Raw genomic sequence first — 22,097 nt, 5'->3', positions numbered from 1 at the left:
GGCTCCCGGTGCATGGAGCCTGCCTCTCCCTCTGCCTGTGTCTCTGCCTCTCTCTCTCTCTCTCTCTCTGTGACTATCATAAATAAATAAAAAATTTAAAAAAAAAGATTTTATTTATTTGAGAGAACACATGTGGGGGGGGGGGGGAGCGGCAGAGGGACAGGGAGAAGCAGACTCCCTACGGAGCAGTGAGCCAGATGCAGGACTTGATCCCGACTTGATCCCAGGATCATGACCTGAGCCAAAAGCATGTACACCCCATCTCTTTTTTAGATAAGAGTAAAATATGTTCAGAAACCAGTAATTCTAAAGTTTTGGGCTCAAATCTAGAACGCTCAAAAAACTCCCAATGAAGAACTATTTACAATTATTGATATGCATTTTTAATATCAATAGGGATGTTGCTTAACTGTGGTACTGTTTATTAATGCTAATATACAATGATGTTATAGTATCCTATGTTAATTAAGAATACCAACTAATCTCACCCCCAAAAATCTCATCCAGCCTTATGGCCTTAAATACCATCTGTAATAAATGATGAATCCCCAGTTCATATTTTCAGTCCTAGTCTATTTCCTAAATTTCAGGTTCAAATTTACCTTTCATCATTCTACCATGGATGTCTAGGAGGCATCTCAAATTTAACCAGTCCCAAACTAAGTGACTCTTCTTCCCCAAACTTGCTCTACCCCAAATCTCTTTCTTAGTTAAAGGAACCACTGAGGTGCTCAGACCAAAAAACTAGAAATCACTCATAATTCCTCTGCCTCACAACATGCACTAAATTTTAAACTACTCCCCACACAGTAACTAGCAGAATAATTTTAACAAGATCACACATCATTTCCTGCTGAAAACACTCCTACAACAGCTTTTATTCTATTTAGCATTCAACTCAAATTATGTATCAGCCTCTACCTCTTGACAGAGTACACAGAACTGCTACTTATTACAAAGAGCAGGAAAATATATTTAAAACATGAATAAAGAGCATATCATAATTCATTTAATACATTAAAATACTATGTAGCCACTAAAACCTACAAATATATCCAGAGAAGGAAAATTATGGCATAGCAAGAAAACATACAAAGGGCTTACAACTGTATAAAACCATGCAAAAACAGTTGCTAGTATTAGAAAAAATTCTGAGCAATATAAGCACTGAGATATGGAATAGGGCTTTGTTTAGCAGCAAAACTTCAGGTTCATAATTGAAAGAAAAGTAATTAGTGTAACACACCAGCAGAATGGGAACAACCTGGAGGAATAGTGTTGGCCTTAAAAACAATCTAGACATTCTAACTGACCATAAGTGCAATTATTGGTATAATGTACCTGAAGTGAGAGTTAATGTAACAAGGCATAATGTCTAGAACAAAGAAGCTCGGTTCATATCTCAAATACTGTGATTAGTTTAAGTATCACATTAAGAAAGTCATTAGCCAACCAGAAAAGGTAGAGAAGAGGGAAACCAAAACTATGTCATATAAGGAAAAAATGAAACAATGGACATCATCCCAGGTTCCCAGGATCACGCCCTGGGCCAAAGGTGGCGCTAAACCACCAAGCCACCTGGGCTGCCCAATAGAAGAACTTTTTAAAGGAAAGCTACTTTATGAAAGTTAAGTGCTTATCTTTTTTTTTTTTTTTTAATTTTTTTAATTTATTTATGATAGTCACACAGAGAGAGAGAGGCAGAGACACAGGCAGAGGGAGAAGCAGGCTCCATGCACCAGGAGCCTGATGTGGGATTTGATCCCGGGTCTCCAGGATCGCGCCCTGGGCCAAAGGCAGGCGCCAAACCGCTACGCCACCCAGGGATCCCAAGTGCTTATCTTTTTAATATTGCTGAGATAAACCCACAATTGCCCTCTACTTTTAGTATAAAAAAATGAAAGTGACTTAACAGTCTACAGTTATATATCAGCAACCACCTATATTTTCTATATATATGTACTATGTAGCCTATTTTTTTTTACATCTCATATTATCTGTACCCCATAGAATTCTGCAAAATTTAAGGTATCTTTGTAATAATAAATATGAAGGCCTCACACTGGATTTAAAATTAGTTTTAGCAAACCATACTAAAAAACTCCTACCTCTGAATTTAATTTCAATGCAGGTTTAGAAGTTATTTTCAGGACTTAAAAAAATGAAAATAATAATCTCCACAAATATTTAATGTCAAAATAAAGCAGTGCTTTACCATCAGTTTAATATTTCCTTTCTAGCCATCATTTACCAAAAATATAATCTTTTTTTATTTATTTATGATAGAGAGAGAGAGAGACACAGGCAGAGGGAGAGGGAGAGGGAGAAGCAGGCTCCATGCACCGGGAGCCCGACGTGGGATTCGATCCCAGGTCTCCAGGATTGCGCCCTGGGCCAAAGGCAGGCGCCAAACCGCTGCGCCACCCAGGGATCCCCATTTACCAAAAATATAAAAAAGCAGTTCTGACCCATATAGTGACATGAATCCTTTACTGATTTTGGGTAGACCTGGTAGACCTGGTAATGGTACTCAGAAATCAGGTATGCTGAACCAGTTTAATTTCTCTGGTTACTCAAAGACTAACAATGAGCACCTCTTTTACACATGTGACCAGAGTGCTTTATTATAAAAATACTAATAAAGAATTAGCCAGCTTTGGTTAATTTAATTATATTTTGATTATTACTATCCTTGCAGTCTCATTATACTATATATCCAAAAAAGTAACTTGAGGAAGGAAGGAAAAATTTTGTTTTCTGATGCTAGGAAAACATTCTAGAGAACTACCATCTCCAAATACAGTCTCTAACAAACACCACTGGTAGATAATCTGTAATTACTGAAAATTAAGTATATTTATCTCTGCTTTTAATTTATTTTTTTTTTTAAGATTTTATTTTATTCATGAGAGACACAGAGAGAGAGAGAGACATAGGCAGAGGAAGGAGACTCAGGCTCCATGCAGGAGCCCAACGTAGGACTCAATCCCGGAACCACAGGATCACATCCTGAGCCAAAGGCAGACATTCAACCACTGAGCCACCCAGCTGTCCTTCTGCTTTTTATTTTAAAAGATGTATGATTTTACAGAGAAAGAGAGAGCGAGAGCATGTAGGTGGGAGGAGGGGACAAGAGAGAGAATCCTCAAGCAGACTCCCCAGAGAGCCCAGAGCCTGATGTGTAGGGCTCTATCCCAGGGCCCTGAGCTGAAACCAAGAGTCAGCTCCTCAACTGACTGAGTCCAGATGCCCCATCTCTGCTTGGTTTTTTAAAAAGATTTTATTTAGGGATCCCTGGGTGGCGCAGTGGTTTAGTGCCTGCCTTTGGCCGGGGGCGCGATCCTGGAGACCCGGGATCGAATCCCACGTCGGGCTCCCGGTGCATGGAGCCTGCCTCTCCCTCTGCCTGTGTCTCTGCCTCTCTCTCTCTCTCTCTCTCTGTGACTATCATAAATAAATAAAAAATTTAAAAAAAAAAGATTTTATTTATTTGAGAGAACACATGTGGGGGGGGGGGGGAGCGGCAGAGGGACAGGGAGAAGCAGACTCCCTACGGAGCAGTGAGCCAGATGCAGGACTTGATCCCGACTTGATCCCAGGATCATGACCTGAGCCAAAAGCATGTACACCCCATCTCTTTTTTAGATAAGAGTAAAATATGTTCAGAAACCAGTAATTCTAAAGTTTTGGGCTCAAATCTAGAACGCTCAAAAAACTCCCAATGAAGAACTATTTACAATTATTGATATGCATTTTTAATATCAATAGGGATGTTGCTTAACTGTGGTACTGTTTATTAATGCTAATATACAATGATGTTATAGTATCCTATGTTAATTAAGAATACCAACTAATCTCACCCCCAAAAATCTCATCCAGCCTTATGGCCTTAAATACCATCTGTAATAAATGATGAATCCCCAGTTCATATTTTCAGTCCTAGTCTATTTCCTAAATTTCAGGTTCAAATTTACCTTTCATCATTCTACCATGGATGTCTAGGAGGCATCTCAAATTTAACCAGTCCCAAACTAAGTGACTCTTCTTCCCCAAACTTGCTCTACCCCAAATCTCTTTCTTAGTTAAAGGAACCACTGAGGTGCTCAGACCAAAAAACTAGAAATCACTCATAATTCCTCTGCCTCACAACATGCACTAAATTTTAAACTACTCCCCACACAGTAACTAGCAGAATAATTTTAACAAGATCACACATCATTTCCTGCTGAAAACACTCCTACAACAGCTTTTATTCTATTTAGCATTCAACTCAAATTATGTATCAGCCTCTACCTCTTGACAGAGTACACAGAACTGCTACTTATTACAAAGAGCAGGAAAATATATTTAAAACATGAATAAAGAGCATATCATAATTCATTTAATACATTAAAATACTATGTAGCCACTAAAACCTACAAATATATCCAGAGAAGGAAAATTATGGCATAGCAAGAAAACATACAAAGGGCTTACAACTGTATAAAACCATGCAAAAACAGTTGCTAGTATTAGAAAAAATTCTGAGCAATATAAGCACTGAGATATGGAATAGGGCTTTGTTTAGCAGCAAAACTTCAGGTTCATAATTGAAAGAAAAGTAATTAGTGTAACACACCAGCAGAATGGGAACAACCTGGAGGAATAGTGTTGGCCTTAAAAACAATCTAGACATTCTAACTGACCATAAGTGCAATTATTGGTATAATGTACCTGAAGTGAGAGTTAATGTAACAAGGCATAATGTCTAGAACAAAGAAGCTCGGTTCATATCTCAAATACTGTGATTAGTTTAAGTATCACATTAAGAAAGTCATTAGCCAACCAGAAAAGGTAGAGAAGAGGGAAACCAAAACTATGTCATATAAGGAAAAAATGAAACAATGGACATCATCCCAGGTTCCCAGGATCACGCCCTGGGCCAAAGGTGGCGCTAAACCACCAAGCCACCTGGGCTGCCCAATAGAAGAACTTTTTAAAGGAAAGCTACTTTATGAAAGTTAAGTGCTTATCTTTTTTTTTTTTTTTTAATTTTTTTAATTTATTTATGATAGTCACACAGAGAGAGAGAGGCAGAGACACAGGCAGAGGGAGAAGCAGGCTCCATGCACCAGGAGCCTGATGTGGGATTTGATCCCGGGTCTCCAGGATCGCGCCCTGGGCCAAAGGCAGGCGCCAAACCGCTACGCCACCCAGGGATCCCAAGTGCTTATCTTTTTAATATTGCTGAGATAAACCCACAATTGCCCTCTACTTTTAGTATAAAAAAATGAAAGTGACTTAACAGTCTACAGTTATATATCAGCAACCACCTATATTTTCTATATATATGTACTATGTAGCCTATTTTTTTTTACATCTCATATTATCTGTACCCCATAGAATTCTGCAAAATTTAAGGTATCTTTGTAATAATAAATATGAAGGCCTCACACTGGATTTAAAATTAGTTTTAGCAAACCATACTAAAAAACTCCTACCTCTGAATTTAATTTCAATGCAGGTTTAGAAGTTATTTTCAGGACTTAAAAAAATGAAAATAATAATCTCCACAAATATTTAATGTCAAAATAAAGCAGTGCTTTACCATCAGTTTAATATTTCCTTTCTAGCCATCATTTACCAAAAATATAATCTTTTTTTTATTTATTTATGATAGAGAGAGAGAGAGACACAGGCAGAGGGAGAGGGAGAGGGAGAAGCAGGCTCCATGCACCGGGAGCCCGACGTGGGATTCGATCCCAGGTCTCCAGGATTGCGCCCTGGGCCAAAGGCAGGCGCCAAACCGCTGCGCCACCCAGGGATCCCCATTTACCAAAAATATAAAAAAGCAGTTCTGACCCATATAGTGACATGAATCCTTTACTGATTTTGGGTAGACCTGGTAGACCTGGTAATGGTACTCAGAAATCAGGTATGCTGAACCAGTTTAATTTCTCTGGTTACTCAAAGACTAACAATGAGCACCTCTTTTACACATGTGACCAGAGTGCTTTATTATAAAAATACTAATAAAGAATTAGCCAGCTTTGGTTAATTTAATTATATTTTGATTATTACTATCCTTGCAGTCTCATTATACTATATATCCAAAAAAGTAACTTGAGGAAGGAAGGAAAAATTTTGTTTTCTGATGCTAGGAAAACATTCTAGAGAACTACCATCTCCAAATACAGTCTCTAACAAACACCACTGGTAGATAATCTGTAATTACTGAAAATTAAGTATATTTATCTCTGCTTTTAATTTATTTTTTTTTTTAAGATTTTATTTTATTCATGAGAGACACAGAGAGAGAGAGAGACATAGGCAGAGGAAGGAGACTCAGGCTCCATGCAGGAGCCCAACGTAGGACTCAATCCCGGAACCACAGGATCACATCCTGAGCCAAAGGCAGACATTCAACCACTGAGCCACCCAGCTGTCCTTCTGCTTTTTATTTTAAAAGATGTATGATTTTACAGAGAAAGAGAGAGCGAGAGCATGTAGGTGGGAGGAGGGGACAAGAGAGAGAATCCTCAAGCAGACTCCCCAGAGAGCCCAGAGCCTGATGTGTAGGGCTCTATCCCAGGGCCCTGAGCTGAAACCAAGAGTCAGCTCCTCAACTGACTGAGTCCAGATGCCCCATCTCTGCTTGGTTTTTTAAAAAGATTTTATTTAGGGATCCCTGGGTGGCGCAGTGGTTTAGTGCCTGCCTTTGGCCGGGGGCGCGATCCTGGAGACCCGGGATCGAATCCCACGTCGGGCTCCCGGTGCATGGAGCCTGCCTCTCCCTCTGCCTGTGTCTCTGCCTCTCTCTCTCTCTCTCTCTCTGTGACTATCATAAATAAATAAAAAATTTAAAAAAAAAGATTTTATTTATTTGAGAGAACACATGTGGGGGGGGGGGAGCGGCAGAGGGACAGGGAGAAGCAGACTCCCTACGGAGCAGTGAGCCAGATGCAGGACTTGATCCCGACTTGATCCCAGGATCATGACCTGAGCCAAAAGCATGTACACCCCATCTCTTTTTTAGATAAGAGTAAAATATGTTCAGAAACCAGTAATTCTAAAGTTTTGGGCTCAAATCTAGAACGCTCAAAAAACTCCCAATGAAGAACTATTTACAATTATTGATATGCATTTTTAATATCAATAGGGATGTTGCTTAACTGTGGTACTGTTTATTAATGCTAATATACAATGATGTTATAGTATCCTATGTTAATTAAGAATACCAACTAATCTCACCCCCAAAAATCTCATCCAGCCTTATGGCCTTAAATACCATCTGTAATAAATGATGAATCCCCAGTTCATATTTTCAGTCCTAGTCTATTTCCTAAATTTCAGGTTCAAATTTACCTTTCATCATTCTACCATGGATGTCTAGGAGGCATCTCAAATTTAACCAGTCCCAAACTAAGTGACTCTTCTTCCCCAAACTTGCTCTACCCCAAATCTCTTTCTTAGTTAAAGGAACCACTGAGGTGCTCAGACCAAAAAACTAGAAATCACTCATAATTCCTCTGCCTCACAACATGCACTAAATTTTAAACTACTCCCCACACAGTAACTAGCAGAATAATTTTAACAAGATCACACATCATTTCCTGCTGAAAACACTCCTACAACAGCTTTTATTCTATTTAGCATTCAACTCAAATTATGTATCAGCCTCTACCTCTTGACAGAGTACACAGAACTGCTACTTATTACAAAGAGCAGGAAAATATATTTAAAACATGAATAAAGAGCATATCATAATTCATTTAATACATTAAAATACTATGTAGCCACTAAAACCTACAAATATATCCAGAGAAGGAAAATTATGGCATAGCAAGAAAACATACAAAGGGCTTACAACTGTATAAAACCATGCAAAAACAGTTGCTAGTATTAGAAAAAATTCTGAGCAATATAAGCACTGAGATATGGAATAGGGCTTTGTTTAGCAGCAAAACTTCAGGTTCATAATTGAAAGAAAAGTAATTAGTGTAACACACCAGCAGAATGGGAACAACCTGGAGGAATAGTGTTGGCCTTAAAAACAATCTAGACATTCTAACTGACCATAAGTGCAATTATTGGTATAATGTACCTGAAGTGAGAGTTAATGTAACAAGGCATAATGTCTAGAACAAAGAAGCTCGGTTCATATCTCAAATACTGTGATTAGTTTAAGTATCACATTAAGAAAGTCATTAGCCAACCAGAAAAGGTAGAGAAGAGGGAAACCAAAACTATGTCATATAAGGAAAAAATGAAACAATGGACATCATATGAGAAGATGTAGGGAAAAGAAGATACCTATTTTAAGTAATTGAAGAGCTATCATTTAGAAGTATAAAAGTTATTTTGTGTTGGTTCAAAGGGCAGAATTGGACATGTAGGAAATTAGAGGGAGACAAACTTTGGGTCAATCTTCTGACAGTATGAACCTTTAAATGATGGAATAGATTTTTATTTGTAGTAAATTTCCCTTCTCTATAAATATTCAAGTAGCTACCAGATGGTTTTTGATAGGATTTTAGAGGGGGAAAAAAAAAAATAGTGCTTTAGATGACAGGTTGGTTTCAATACTATCCAAAGCTCCTGACAACAACTCCTAAGAACTTAAGGGATTTTTTTTTCTTTTTTTCTTTCTTTCTTTTTTTTTAAACAAGAGGGTGAGAGAGAATCCTGAGCAGGCTCCACACTGAGGTGGATGGTTCGATCCCACAACCCTGAGATCATGACCTGAGCTGAAATCAAGAGTTGATACTTAACTTGACTAAGCCACCCAGGCACCCCCCAGGGGATAAAATTTCTTAAGTTTACATTACGTTAAACCATTAAAATTTATTGTATAGAAATAAAAGCATACCTTGGCCCAGGTTTTGGAATTTTGCCAGCTTTGAGCTCATCAATAATTTCTTCAATATCCTTAGGTGTCAGATCCTCCTAGAAAAAAAGTTAAAATAGTCCTATTAAAATTACTTCCTACTACTTGAAATCTATGTAAATCCCTAGTACTAGTTAGTTTATTGTCTTTCTCAGCTTCCAAGTTAGTCACCAAGGTAGCGGCAACTGATTAACTCCTAAATATAGTATATACTGCTCAGGAAATACCCTGTTTCCAAATTCTCACTTAATTTTTGAATGGAAAAGTAAAAAAAAATTATTTTTGACATGTATCTTAATGATCCTGATCCTCTAGTCCCCATTTCAATGAGAGCAACTCTACACACTATGTACCTGTGTAAAATTTTTACCTCAAGAAAAGGTACTGATATTTAAAATTAATACATTTAAAACACATAGATATCCATGCCCTTGTGCCTAGCTACACCCTAGGTTTAATCAAGACATAACAGATTAAGATAACAGGGTAAGATTAAAAGAAAAATGCCTAAACCATATTCCTACTCCCTCTCCAAAACTGTTAAGTACTTAAGAAAATATTTTATAGGACTCTGATACTATTCTAGGGAAATCATGATTCAGCACTGCATCTCCAGTGCTTCAGCAAATAGTTCTTTAATACTTGTTTAGTGACTAAACATTTATTAAAACCCTGATTTCAAAGTGCTTAGGGTTCCAAATGTTCAGAACCTCATAGCTAAAAGGAATCTTGAAGTCATCTAATGATTTTATTTCACCCCAACTATTATGAAAATTTAAAAACTATACATGAATACCCATATTCCTACCACCTATATTCGACAATTTTTAATTTGCCATCTTTGCATTATATACACATAGCACCCCTCTACTTTTGGTTGCACCATTTTGAAAGCAAGTTACACCATGACACTTCACTCCTGATACTTCAGCAGACATCAAATAAGAACATTTCTTAAATAACACAATGCCACCACACCTAATTAACTAAAAATAATTCCTTAACCAAATGTCAAGTTCATATTAAAAACCTACCCAACTGTTCTCAAAATGTATTTCATAACTTTTTTTATTAAGCAGGATCCAGTCAAAGTTTATGTGACTATTACATCTACCTGTCAATTGAGATACATAATAAATATTCACTGCCCTGGGGGTGCGTGGCTGGCTCAGACAATAGTAGCCCCATGTGGAGCTTACTTTAGAAAAAAAAAATAAAAAACAAAAACTGGCTTGCCAAAGACCATACCACTGCTAACCAGAAGAATCTTTATCTCTTGGATAAATCCACAGGCTATTATATTTAAGTCTTGACTGTAATTCCTGCTTAAATCAAGATCCTCTTTATTATAAGTAAACTGCAGAAATGTGGAGAAGGCAAAATTGTTGCCATATTTTTAAAGGACTTTTTTTAAAGTAGGGGGGATAGAGAAGAAATCTGAATCTCTGATCATTAAATGAAGAAAATCACAATAGGGAATGAGACCGACCACCCTAGAAATCTAAATGGCCAAAGAAATCAAATTTCATCTTCATTAAAAAAAAAAAAAAAAAAAAAAAAGATTTCCATTTCAGGCATTATGGCAGACCAGCTATCCTTTTTTTTTTTTATTATTTATTTATGTATGTATGTATGTATTTATTTATTTATTTATGATAGTCACACACAGAGAGAGAGAGAGAGAGAGAGAGGCAGAGACATAGGCAGAGGGAGAAGCAGGCTCCATGCACCGGGAGCCTGACGTGGATTCGATCCCGGGTCTCCAGGATCACGCCCTGGGCCAGAGGCAGGCGCTAAACTGCTGCGCCACCCAGGGATCCCCAGACCAGCTATCCTGACTGAACCCTCCTACTCTAACAACTAAAAATGTTGGATAAAAAAAGTAAAAAATTTTAAATTTTATCAACATGCTGACAAGAAATACCCAGAGGCCAAAAACTCAAAACCCAGGTAGGCAAGTGGAACACCATGCAAACTTGGCTTCAGAGTTTCACAGCCCAGAAGGTAAAGGGACAAAGCCCCAGGCCACAAGAGACATACCAACCACACAAAATTAAGACACTAAAAAGCTATTCCCTCAAGGGTAATCTAGAAATTAAACTGTCCCTCAAAAAGAACTGCTAGTCTAGAACCTTACACTTTGGGGGAACAGGGGAGGGTATAAAGAGAGGAGTTTTCTTTTGGAACAGTAGTATTTCCAGGAGCAAGAGAGAAGCAAAGCAAATACCTTCTTGACGAATCCACATTCAGCACAGGACTCAATTTCCACTAATAAATTTCTAAAAAGTATGAACTAACAAATATGTATGAAAACTTATATAATTAGTATAGCAAGAAATCATTTTTTTTGAAATCTTTTTATTAAAAAGATAACTAGAAAATTCCACACACTTGGGAGACCAATACTTCTAAAAAACAGGGCAAAGGAGAAATCAAAATGCGTATTTTAAAATATTTTAAAATGATAAAAAATATTAATCCAAACTTGTGAGATCCAGCTAGAGCAGTACTTAAAGAGTGGAATGATATCATCTCTAAAATTTTTAAAATAAGGAACATAATTATATATTAGTATGGCTGGATACATACACTCAAACAGTTTAAAAACATGTACAGGAAGAATACACTAAATTTATGATAGAGTTTATCTCTGAGAATGAAAGGAAAGGAAAAGGATTTTCGGGCATACTGGTGGTTTACCTGCACCTGTAGCTTACTTCTACAAATGATGATGATGATGATAATATTTGGGGCACCTGGGTAGCTCAGTGACTAAGCATCTCTCTTTGGCTCAGGGCATGACCCCAGGGTCCCGGGATCGAGTCCTACATCAGGCTCCCTGTGCTTCTCCCTCTGCCTGTGTCTCTGCCTCTCAGGAATAAATAAATAAAATCTTAAAAAAAAAAATAAAACAACTAATAACAGTAAGTGTGGTAAAATCTCTGTTAAGTCATGGTGGTTCTTTTCTGTATTTCTATGTAAATTATTTTTCATAATTTAAAAGCTTTTAAATTGCCATTATCTCATAGAGTTAAACGCAAAAATGTTTAAAGATAATTTTTTAAAAACCTTCTGTGGACAACAATGGGAAGCTAAAATTGAAGGATTTTTATACAAAGCTTTTCAATTTGTTTTTTAATAAAACTTTGGAAAACAGGAAAAAAACCCTTCTGGATATTTATCCCAACAGTTTCTTCTTCTATTTTTTTAAGATTTTATTTACCCATTCGTAAGAGACAGGGAGAGAGAGAGAGAGGGAGGGAGGCAGAGATACAGGCAGAGGGAGAAGCAGGCTCCATGCAGGGAGCCTGATGTGGGACTTGATCCTGGGTCACCAGGATCACACCCTGGGCTGCAGGCGGTGCTAAACCGCTGCACCACTGGGGCTGTCCCCCAACAGTTTCTTCTAACTGAATAATTCAGATCGCAACATCTACAGGACAGGAAACCAAACATTTAAAATACTTAAATATGACATCATACTTTATATTAAATGGAATACTCACATAGTAGTTGTCATTTATTTGAACCATTGGTGCATTTACACAGGCCCCTAAACATTCCACCTCTATAAGAGTGAAAAGTTTATCAGGTGTAGTCTCCCCAACCTTTATTCCTAAAAATAAAAATGATCACTATAAGGACCAGTTTATATTTTAATCGCAGCATGGCTTAAGAAAACAACAAATTACAAAGGTATATAAAAAGTAAAAACATTAAGTTTCTTAAAACAACTCTGTATTCAAGGATTTAGGTGGACTTTTCCTTTAAAAACAATCAAGTTTCAGGGGACTCATCTCCAGTGTTTGCTGTTATACAGCAGTGTATCAGAATATACTATTTTCATTTTGATTGTGATAGTTAACCTACTAAAATCAGTCACACTGTCAGATTGACAAAGATTCAGAAAACTGCTAATGTCAAAGATCATTAAGACTACAAGGAAAACAGGTACTCTCATATCTTTAGGGAAGGTATTTTGGCAAAATACAATAAAATCTGACCCAACAATTCTACTTACAAACCACCTTGGTATACAACAAGACAAGTATGCAAAGATATGTATACATGAAACTATTTGCAGAATAACAATAGAAAAACAAGGCAGACATACATATGGAACAGCCAAAATAAAGCACAAAAAGCAAAAGACATATGTGTGTTTTAAATAATGAAAATAAAACAACATAAAATCTAAAACTAATGATACCTATTATCAGAATTTGCGATGGTGGGATTTTGATCAGACTTCAGCTTTGTTTTATATACTTCAGTACAGCCCTACTGTTTTTACAACATGCAAATACTTACTTTACATTCAGTAACAAGATTAAAATATACTTCTTTTTACTTCATTTGATATGTAGAGTTATAAATGCAGCAATGGCAGTTTTGTATGGAAAAATGCCTTTTTTAATTTTGTAAATGCCACTATAGTATATTTCAGATTTCCCTTTCTGAAGCATTCTTACTGGTCTCATATTTTATTTGTTCCAAGACTCATTTGGAAGAATACAACGACAGTACAGTCGCTTTTTTATGTACCACATGCTATTATTACACAATGAGTGAAACTTCATTTCTAAACAATGAAAACTTTAAAATCCTCAGAAGCTTTTCAAACACACTTAATGATTACAGGGGGAAAAAAGTGAAAATTCAGCTTTGAGGCTTAGAACTAAGGAAAATTACAAAATAAGAACAAATAAAGATGGGCAACCACAGTAAGACAAATTTACTGGTGAAGTACAGATCAGATCCAGTAGGATGTGGCAAACGTTGGAAAACTCAGGTAGTAATGGGTCAAATACAGAAAGACAATCCTTTTTTCCATAAAAGTTATAAATACAATGTGTCCCGTACCAAGCTTTTTCTGAATGGCCTCCAGTATGCTGTCAGAGTTTCGAAGCATGCAAGGAGTAGTAGTGCAGACTTGAATGTGATATTTTCCAACTGGCTTTCGATTATACATTGTATAAAAAGTTGCTACTTCATATACTCTCATTGGAGGTACTTGTAAAACTTCTGCAACCTAAAATATTAGAAAATTTAAAAAATACAACATTTATTGAGATTTAGGTATGTTGTAAGCATAATTTCAATGTTGCTTTAATTTGGTAAAAGTGTAAAAGTTCTTCAAAAGCAGAAAATATACTTGTATTTGCGAGGTATAAGTCCCTCAGTTGTTGCAGACTCTACACTTCCCACACAAAGCCCAGAAGCTAGTGGTTATAGCACCTCCCTCATTTCATCCCATCTCTGCAAAAGGATATTTTCTCTAAATCTTTAAGTCCTTCAACTATTAAGAATTTCTACTTGGATCATTTCAATTCTTGTATTTTACAATTTAAAATTTCTAAATGGCAAAAACTTGGTGGCCAAACCCTAATAAATTAAATAACTGTATTTTTCAAATTTTTACCAAGTTTTTAAAAAAAAACCTTGATTTTACTGGTGAGGTACAGTGCATGCAAATGGAATGGCAATACAAAAAAGGGGTGAGAATCAAAGTTCACCTATTAGCCTGTATTGATTTACATATCTACACACTTATATATATATACACAAACCACACACACATACACATTCCTAACTCTCCAGAACAATTCAAAACACTACCTCTATTTCTAATCCCAACACTTTTCACAGAAATCTTATGGACTAATACTTCCCAACCCTTCACATCAAGGTATTTATAGTAAATATTTTTGACTGGGGTTCAGAACCAAGGGAATCATTATCTGAACAACTCTGAGAGTCAAGGGAAGTCTGTTAAGAAAAACAAGGTTGTTTTAGCTGTTTGCTAGGGACAGTACACATTTAGTCTATCATGACTAGCATCCTGGCTACAACTTTCCAGGTGATCTAACATTAATCTATCAGGTCATAAGATCTGATATCTGGCATTTTTTAAAATTATGCATATATCCATGTTTTGACATGAAAGAGGAGTTCGTGAAATGCCATTTCAGTTGACAAATATGTTCAGCTTTCTCATATTAGAGATTCTAAAGGATATGTATTCTCAAAACACATCTAATCATGGTTCACTTGTGAAAGATAAGTAGCTGTGCTAAATTTAATTTGGGGATACTAAACCAGGCATGTACCTCTGAATCTGGGAGCTCTCTCAAAACACACATGTTGAAGCCTTACCACTGATGCCTAACTTGAAAAAGCTCTCCTGGGGATGCTTCTGTGTATCTCTCTACACCTTAGTGATGGTTAAGGAACTACTGTGTGAGCTTCTGGATATTGTGGTTGGAAGGTTGGGTTTTTCTTGGGAGGGGCAGGCCAAAGAAACAGTAACACTAAAAGTCTCAAATATAAAAATGGAATCTTGATTCTATTCTCTGTATACTATCTCCTGCCTCTCACATATTACACATTCAATTCTAAATAGAGCAGGACAATATTTGTGAAATGTTTTCGTATTAATTCTCATTTATTTATTTCATTCTGCTAAGCTTGCCACTGAGCAAGACTTCCAACACATCTGCCATTATTAAAGACATGAATTTTGGAGACACCTGGTTTGGTCATACAGTAAAACATGCAACTTTTGTTCTCAGGGTTTTAAGCTTGGGCCTCATGTTGGGTGTAGAGATTACTTAAAAAAAAAAAAAGAATCTTTAAAAATGTCAATTTTTGCAAAAAAAAAAAAAAAAGCATCTATGAATAGAAACATACCTAAATCGTTATTTAGAAAGTTGGCTATTATAATATAAAAAACATGGTTAGTTGTATTTAGAAAAGCGATTTAGAAAACACCCAAAGAGCTCCATGATTTATTGGGGGAAAAAAACCACCTGACTATATTTTACTAAGTACAGTCCCAACCAAACTTGTTTTGCAACATTTTTCATAAACAATAATAGTAATGATGATAAAGGTCCTAAACCATGTTAGAATACTATACAAAGCAAATTAAGAGATATGAACAAAATCTAAAACCTGCCTATGGCATTCCATTAGATCAACTGAAGACATTCCTATTCTCTAAGAAAGATCATAATGGTCTAGTCTAATAGACCAAATAAAATTTAGAAAGTGAAAGAGAAATGAAGTATAGCAGAATATCTGCAACAGTCAGTCAAGTAGAAATTGGAATAGGAAATGGTTCGGTCCCAACTCTGTCACTTAGGGATTCATAATTCGAAGAGATCTACCCTCGTTCAAAATCTTTACTGCACGTGAGGAAGTAAGTCCACAGGAAAATCAGATCTCTTAGCTTAGAGTCAGATGTATTTTCCATTATATCACACTGGATTATTATTTGTACAGTTCTCATTAAGAATCATATGGTTTTGGGACACCTGGGTGGCTCAGAAGTTGAGCGTCTGCCTTCAGCTGAGGCCGTAATTCCAGAGTGTCAGGATCAAGTCCTACATCGGGCTCCCTGCATGGAGCCTGCTTCTCCCTTTGCCTGTGTCTCTGCCTCTCTCTCTCTCCATGTCTCTCATGAATAAATAAAAAATTCTTTAAAAATAATCATATGGTTTTGTATGGCATTTAATAAACTATAACATAATACCACAAAAATATATTAATACGTGAATAAATGTGAAACGTGGATTACTGTTGAAACCACTATTAGAAAAAAAGTATTAAAAATATATATGAATAGATTAACTTCCTTTCAATGGGTCACCCCTACCATTTCTGTAGGTTGCTGATTATCAAGTGTAGGGAGCCATTATCAAGTGTTATAAATACTATGTTATAAATACTATGTATTATATAAATTTTTATTAAAACCTGTTGTCAAAGATGCAAAATAAAAGATTTGTATTAGCTGTGAACAGTTAATTTTCTCTATCATTTTAGTATTTTTTTTCATTTTAGTATTTAACAACACATTAATTTTCAGAATACCTTGACAGCAAATTATACACATGTAGACTCTTTTATCTTTATTATGGCCATTTCTCTCAAAAAGGGAAAAAACAGAAAACTACTTTCCCTATAATGCCTTTCCTATTTTCTACAAGGATAAAAAGCTCTACCTTTATAGTTCTCCATGTTATTAAGAGAACCCACAAAAACACAAATTTGAGGAAACATAAATGATTAAAGGGTTCAAACTCCTAGATTCTGACATTAGTAACTCTCAGAGGAATTTCTACACAAGGAAGAAATTCAAATACAGTTTCTTCTCTTTTCAAACTAAGGCAAAAATGAATTTGGTACCTTGTTCATAGCAGAGATGGGCAGCCATCCATTCTGTCTTTGGGCTAAATCCAGGACTGGAAGCACAGCTGCTGCTTTATGTCCTTCTGGATAGTTTTTTATAATTGCCTCTATCCTCTGTATCAAAGAAAAAGCACATGTTTTGATATATCTGGAAGATATTAAATATTTCATAAATTAATCATAATGTTAATTTAGTCATACCTTATAGTTTTCTGGTGTGAAATCAAATGGAGTATCTGGGTTATTCTCAGGAGTATCTCTGTGCTATATAAAGGGAAAAAATGTTTTACAAAATTATCAAAGTTCCCTCAAAAGTGTGAATAACTGTATATTACTATACTACTGATCACTTTATCTCGTCACTTTAATTCTGACATTATATTAATCTATCCTTGCAACAAAAAGAATGGCTAGTTATTAAATACATTATTTGATGACTATGATTAACAAAGTAATGTTAACAGAATTCAAAATTTCAGAAAAGTTTTAGAAATCATTCTTTAATGATTAAGAGAACTAGCTTTAGGACCAAAATTTTTAAAAAGTGTTATCCACCTTGATTAGAGAATAGGATATTCTAATATAATTACCAAAACAAAAAAAAAAAAAAAACTAAAACCAATCACTGGAAGACTTATAAAATTAAGGCACAAAATTGAGTGTGAACATAACATACATTGTTCCAAGAGTGTGTATCAGATTATCAAAAGGACCCACTACTTTAGGAAGGTACAAAAGCACCATGACTTCCCCATAACAGAGACTAGCCAATGGCAAGAAACTTTGTATCTTCTCCACAAAAAGAGCAGGCTCTTCAAAAACTGACAAGAAATGGTAGGTCAACAGGAAATCAAATGAGTCACACTGAGATTAACACTTACATCAATTAATGTTTAGTATGTATGGTGAACACAAAACTGAATCCCTTAATATGTTAACTCTCAAAAAGTTCTGCTTCTTCAAGGATATTTTTAAAAGAGGAAAAGAAAATGGAAACTTTGGACAATGATCTCAAATACGTGGCAAATACTTTTAGACAAACATAAAATATAAAGCAGGAATCTACTTATAGTATGCCTAACTCATTTATTAAGATTCAGCCTGATAAAACTCTAAATCATCCTACAAATCCACTTAAATTGCCTTTAAACAACATAAGATTAATCCCTGAAAACTGCACCTAATCACAGAAAGGAGACAGATACATTATCTTGTCTCTGAATTATACAGCTAAACTGGGATGGGAGTTCATGGACTTCTACCTGCAGTTAAACCCTGGAAACCAAAAATATAATGACAACTATTCATGTATTTACTATATTACTAAAATCCATGAGTTTCAAATTAGCTCTATTTTGGGATTCCCCAAGTTGCAGCCACACAATCTTTAGTCAGCCAATCTGACTGATTTTTAAGAACCCAAAGTGAGACTAGAAACCATTTTAGGGCTCTCAGCAATTTCACCAAAAAATAATATAAATTCAGAGCTACCCTGATGTCAATTTAAATTTAAGAGGTTCAACTGTAATCATGAATCTTTTGAAATGTAATGATTCCATTAGCTATATTTAAATCACAATGGCCAGCTCTACCAAAGACATTGATGTTTAAGATATCTTGGATTGTTAAAATAGTTTTACCCAAATTTCCAAGTCTTTCTATTCTGAAGAAATTGGAGTAATTACTTACCACAAATAAGGCTCCTCCAGCTCCATTCTGTACAGCTGTCTTATGTAAGTTCCTTATATATCTTCCCTAAAATTTTAAGAAAGTTTAATAAATCTTAAGTCTTAAGAAATTTTTTAAGATCCGTAACTAAAAACAATAAAATCAACTTATATAAGTAAAAGACCATAGGAGATATGGTTTGATACACCCTGCCCATCTCTATTTCAGGAGAAGTATTAGGAAATGGTGTAAGGTTATTAACTTGCCTAAGATCACACAAGAGTTTGTGGAAGAACCAGATCCACAATCTGTATCTCCTAAGTTGTGTAGCCTTCTACTACACTCCTATAGGCATGCATTAGGAGAGCTGATATTCCATTATCTTATGACCTTTCACTTTTTTCTGAATCAAGTTGGATACCAGCTTTCATTTAATGTGGGCTTTCATAGACATGTTTTCATTCTGTACAAATGAGTCATATACTCTGCACAAATGAGTCAAGTGCATCCCCCTTTTCTTTATTGAATTAGTTTAGAAATTCCAGCCATAAAGTTTCAGAAAGCTGCTTATGAGGCTATACAGTGACCAAAGTCAATTGTTTCAGAAGGAATTCATTTGATTACTTTGTTGCATTTCATTTCTCTTTGCCCTGTTGCTCCCAACACTCTTACCCTCCCTGCCACTGCCAAAAGCAATTCGGCCACTATTCAGGAATCCTCTCATTTCTGAGTTTTACTAATCATATAACAGTAGAACACAAGATTAAACCAAGCATGGAACTAGCAAGTAAAAGCAGTGATATAACACAATTATGTATTTAATTTTTCCCTAGGTCCAAATATTTCAGTTGAAGAAATAAGTTTACATAAACATTTGTTTAATTAACAAGAAAAGATCCAAGTACAGAATGTGGGACATACAGAATGGCTAAAACTAACAAGTCAGAAGACAGCAGATGTTGGTGAGGATGCCGAGAAAGGGGAATCCTCTTACGCTGTTCGTGGGACTGCAAGCTGGTGCAGCCATTCTGGAAAACAGTATGGAGGTTCCTCAAAAAGTTGAAAATAGAGCTACACTACAACCCAGCAATTGCTCTACTAGCTATTTACCCCAAAGATATGAATATTGTGATCCAAAGGGGCACCCGCACCCCAATGTTTATAGCAGGAATGTCCACAATAGCCAAATTGGAAAGAGCCCAGATGTCCACTGACAGACGACTAAAGACGTGGTATACAATGAAATACAACTACTCACCCATCAAAAAAAAAAAAAAAAAAAAATCTTGCCATTTGCAATGATGTGGATGGAACTACTAGAGGGTATTATGCTAAGCAAAGTAAGTCAATCAGAGAAAGACAATTATGTGGTCTCACTCATATGTGGAATTTAAGAAACAAAACAGAAGATCATAGGGGAGGGGAGGGAAAAATAAAACGAAATCAGAGAGAGAGAGAAACCATAAGAGACTCTTAATCATAGGAAACAAACAGGGTCACTAGAGGAGGGGGTGAGGAGATGGAGTAACGGGGTGACAGATGGAAGGGCACCTGATGTAGTGAGCACTGGGTCTTATATAAGACTGATGTATCACTGAACTCTACCTCTGAAACTAATAATACATTATATGTTAATTGAATTCAAATTTTAAAAAATTTAAAAATAAGAATGCTGGACATGGCTATAAAATACGGTAATATAAAAAAATACGGTAATATCTGTTTCAGGATAATAGGACAAGGAGGGAGAATTTGAACAGCTAGTGGTAAACGGGGCTTTAACTCATTTTTGTTTTCTTTCTTGGGCAGCAAAAGGAACACAGTGTTTATCCTTTCTGTTTTGCATCTTAAACACATAAACATTTAAAAGAAAAAAACAAAACACACCAAGGAGATTGTTTAGGTTCTTGTACTTTTATTCGATTCTCCCAAACTGGGCAGCCCCGGTGGCTCAGCAGTTTAGCGCCGCCTTCAGTCCAGGGTGTGATCCTGGAGACCCAGGATTGAGTCCCAGGTCAGGCTCCCTGCATGGATCTTGCTTCTCTCTGCCTCGATCTGTGTGTCTCTCATGAATAAATAAATAAAATCTTTAAAAAAACACACACACACAAAAATTCTCCCAAAATGCTTCAGGGTCAATCTAAGAATTAAATACAAGTTTTTGCTTATATTCCTGATTTGCCTGTCCAGAACCAAGACGGAGATAAACATAAAACTAAGGGCATAGTTCCCAAATAATACTGTTAAAAACAAACAAAACAGACCAGCATAAAGCTTTGAAAAATTAACTGAAACTAAAATTTAGAAGATAATTCCTGCATCACTTCAGCGGAGATTTTTTTGTCATCAAAGAACATTTTTACTGAGTAACATTAGTGAATTACTTAATTATACTCTGAGAATGAAAGATTTCATAATAAAGAATTAATTTAAGAGAATGGAAAGCATCCAGTCTCCTCTTATCCTAACTTCTGAACCCTAACATTGTTTACTTTACTGGCTCTTTACCTACTTCCTCAGGGTAGGCTGTCCTCAGGGCTCAGCTCTGTCCTAGGTTTTCTCCATAGATTTTTTTTTTTTTTTTTTGCCCCTTAGAGTTTATTCATCCTTAAATATTAACTCCATGCTAATGACTCCTGAATCTTATACACATTTGATGACAAAAAATTAACAGCCTGAAAAGATCATAAACACATATAAATTATTGAGAAAAATGAATAAATAGGAACAGAAATGTCAGAATATAACTGTTAATGAACTAACTAGTAATTTAAAACATACATGTTTAGGGGGCTTGAATGGCTCAGTTGGTTAAGTGGCTGCCTTTTGCTCAGGTTTTGATCCCAGGATCCTGGGATGGAGCACGGCATTGGACTCCCTGCTCAGTAGAGAGTCTGCTTCTCACTCCCTGCTCATGCTCACTCTCTCTTGCACATAATTTTTTTTAATGCATTTTTAAATGAGGTATTTCCAGCTATCAAATTAGCACTTTTTTTTTAAGGATAAAAATTCTGCTGAGTGTATGAAGAGGTAGGTATGCTTACACATTAAGTAAAAACTGATTTAGCCTTCAAGGAGAACAAACTGACAACGGTTTATAGACAGACTAAAGAAAGTTTCCATCTTTTAACTTGGTAATTCTACTTCTAGAATTTTATTGTAAAGAATAGTATAAAAAGAGGATAAAGGTTTATTTTACAGAAATATATTCTCTGTAATGTTATAGAAAAACACAAGCAGGGATCCCTGGGTGGCGCAGCGGTTTAGCGCCTGCCTTTGGCCCAGGGCGTGATCCTGGAGATCCGGGATCGAATCCCACGTCAGGCTCCCGGTGCATGGAGCCTGCTTCTCCCTCTGCCTATGTCTCTGC

General features: G+C 36.1%; 1 protein-coding gene across 1 annotated transcript in view; it reads right to left on the bottom strand.

Annotated features, from left to right (window-relative positions):
- Window positions 1-22,097, bottom strand: part of NDUFV2 (NADH:ubiquinone oxidoreductase core subunit V2) — a 40,768-nt gene that overhangs the window by 4,758 nt on the left and 13,913 nt on the right. The window contains exons 2-7 of the mRNA XM_025429511.3: window positions 18,749-18,814; window positions 17,261-17,323; window positions 17,057-17,173; window positions 13,730-13,898; window positions 12,373-12,482; window positions 8,849-8,925 (exon numbers count right to left, since the gene is read on the bottom strand). Coding sequence (XP_025285296.1) covers window positions 8,849-8,925; window positions 12,373-12,482; window positions 13,730-13,898; window positions 17,057-17,173; window positions 17,261-17,323; window positions 18,749-18,814 — 602 coding nt within the window. The remainder of the gene's footprint in view (window positions 1-8,848; window positions 8,926-12,372; window positions 12,483-13,729; window positions 13,899-17,056; window positions 17,174-17,260; window positions 17,324-18,748; window positions 18,815-22,097) is intronic.

This window comes from Canis lupus, chromosome 7, assembly GCF_003254725.2.
Source record: "Canis lupus dingo isolate Sandy chromosome 7, ASM325472v2, whole genome shotgun sequence".
Classification (NCBI taxonomy): domain Eukaryota; kingdom Metazoa; phylum Chordata; class Mammalia; order Carnivora; family Canidae; genus Canis; species Canis lupus.
The sequence above is the reverse complement of the archived record's forward strand: the minus strand, read 5'-3'. Positions and strand labels throughout refer to the sequence as shown.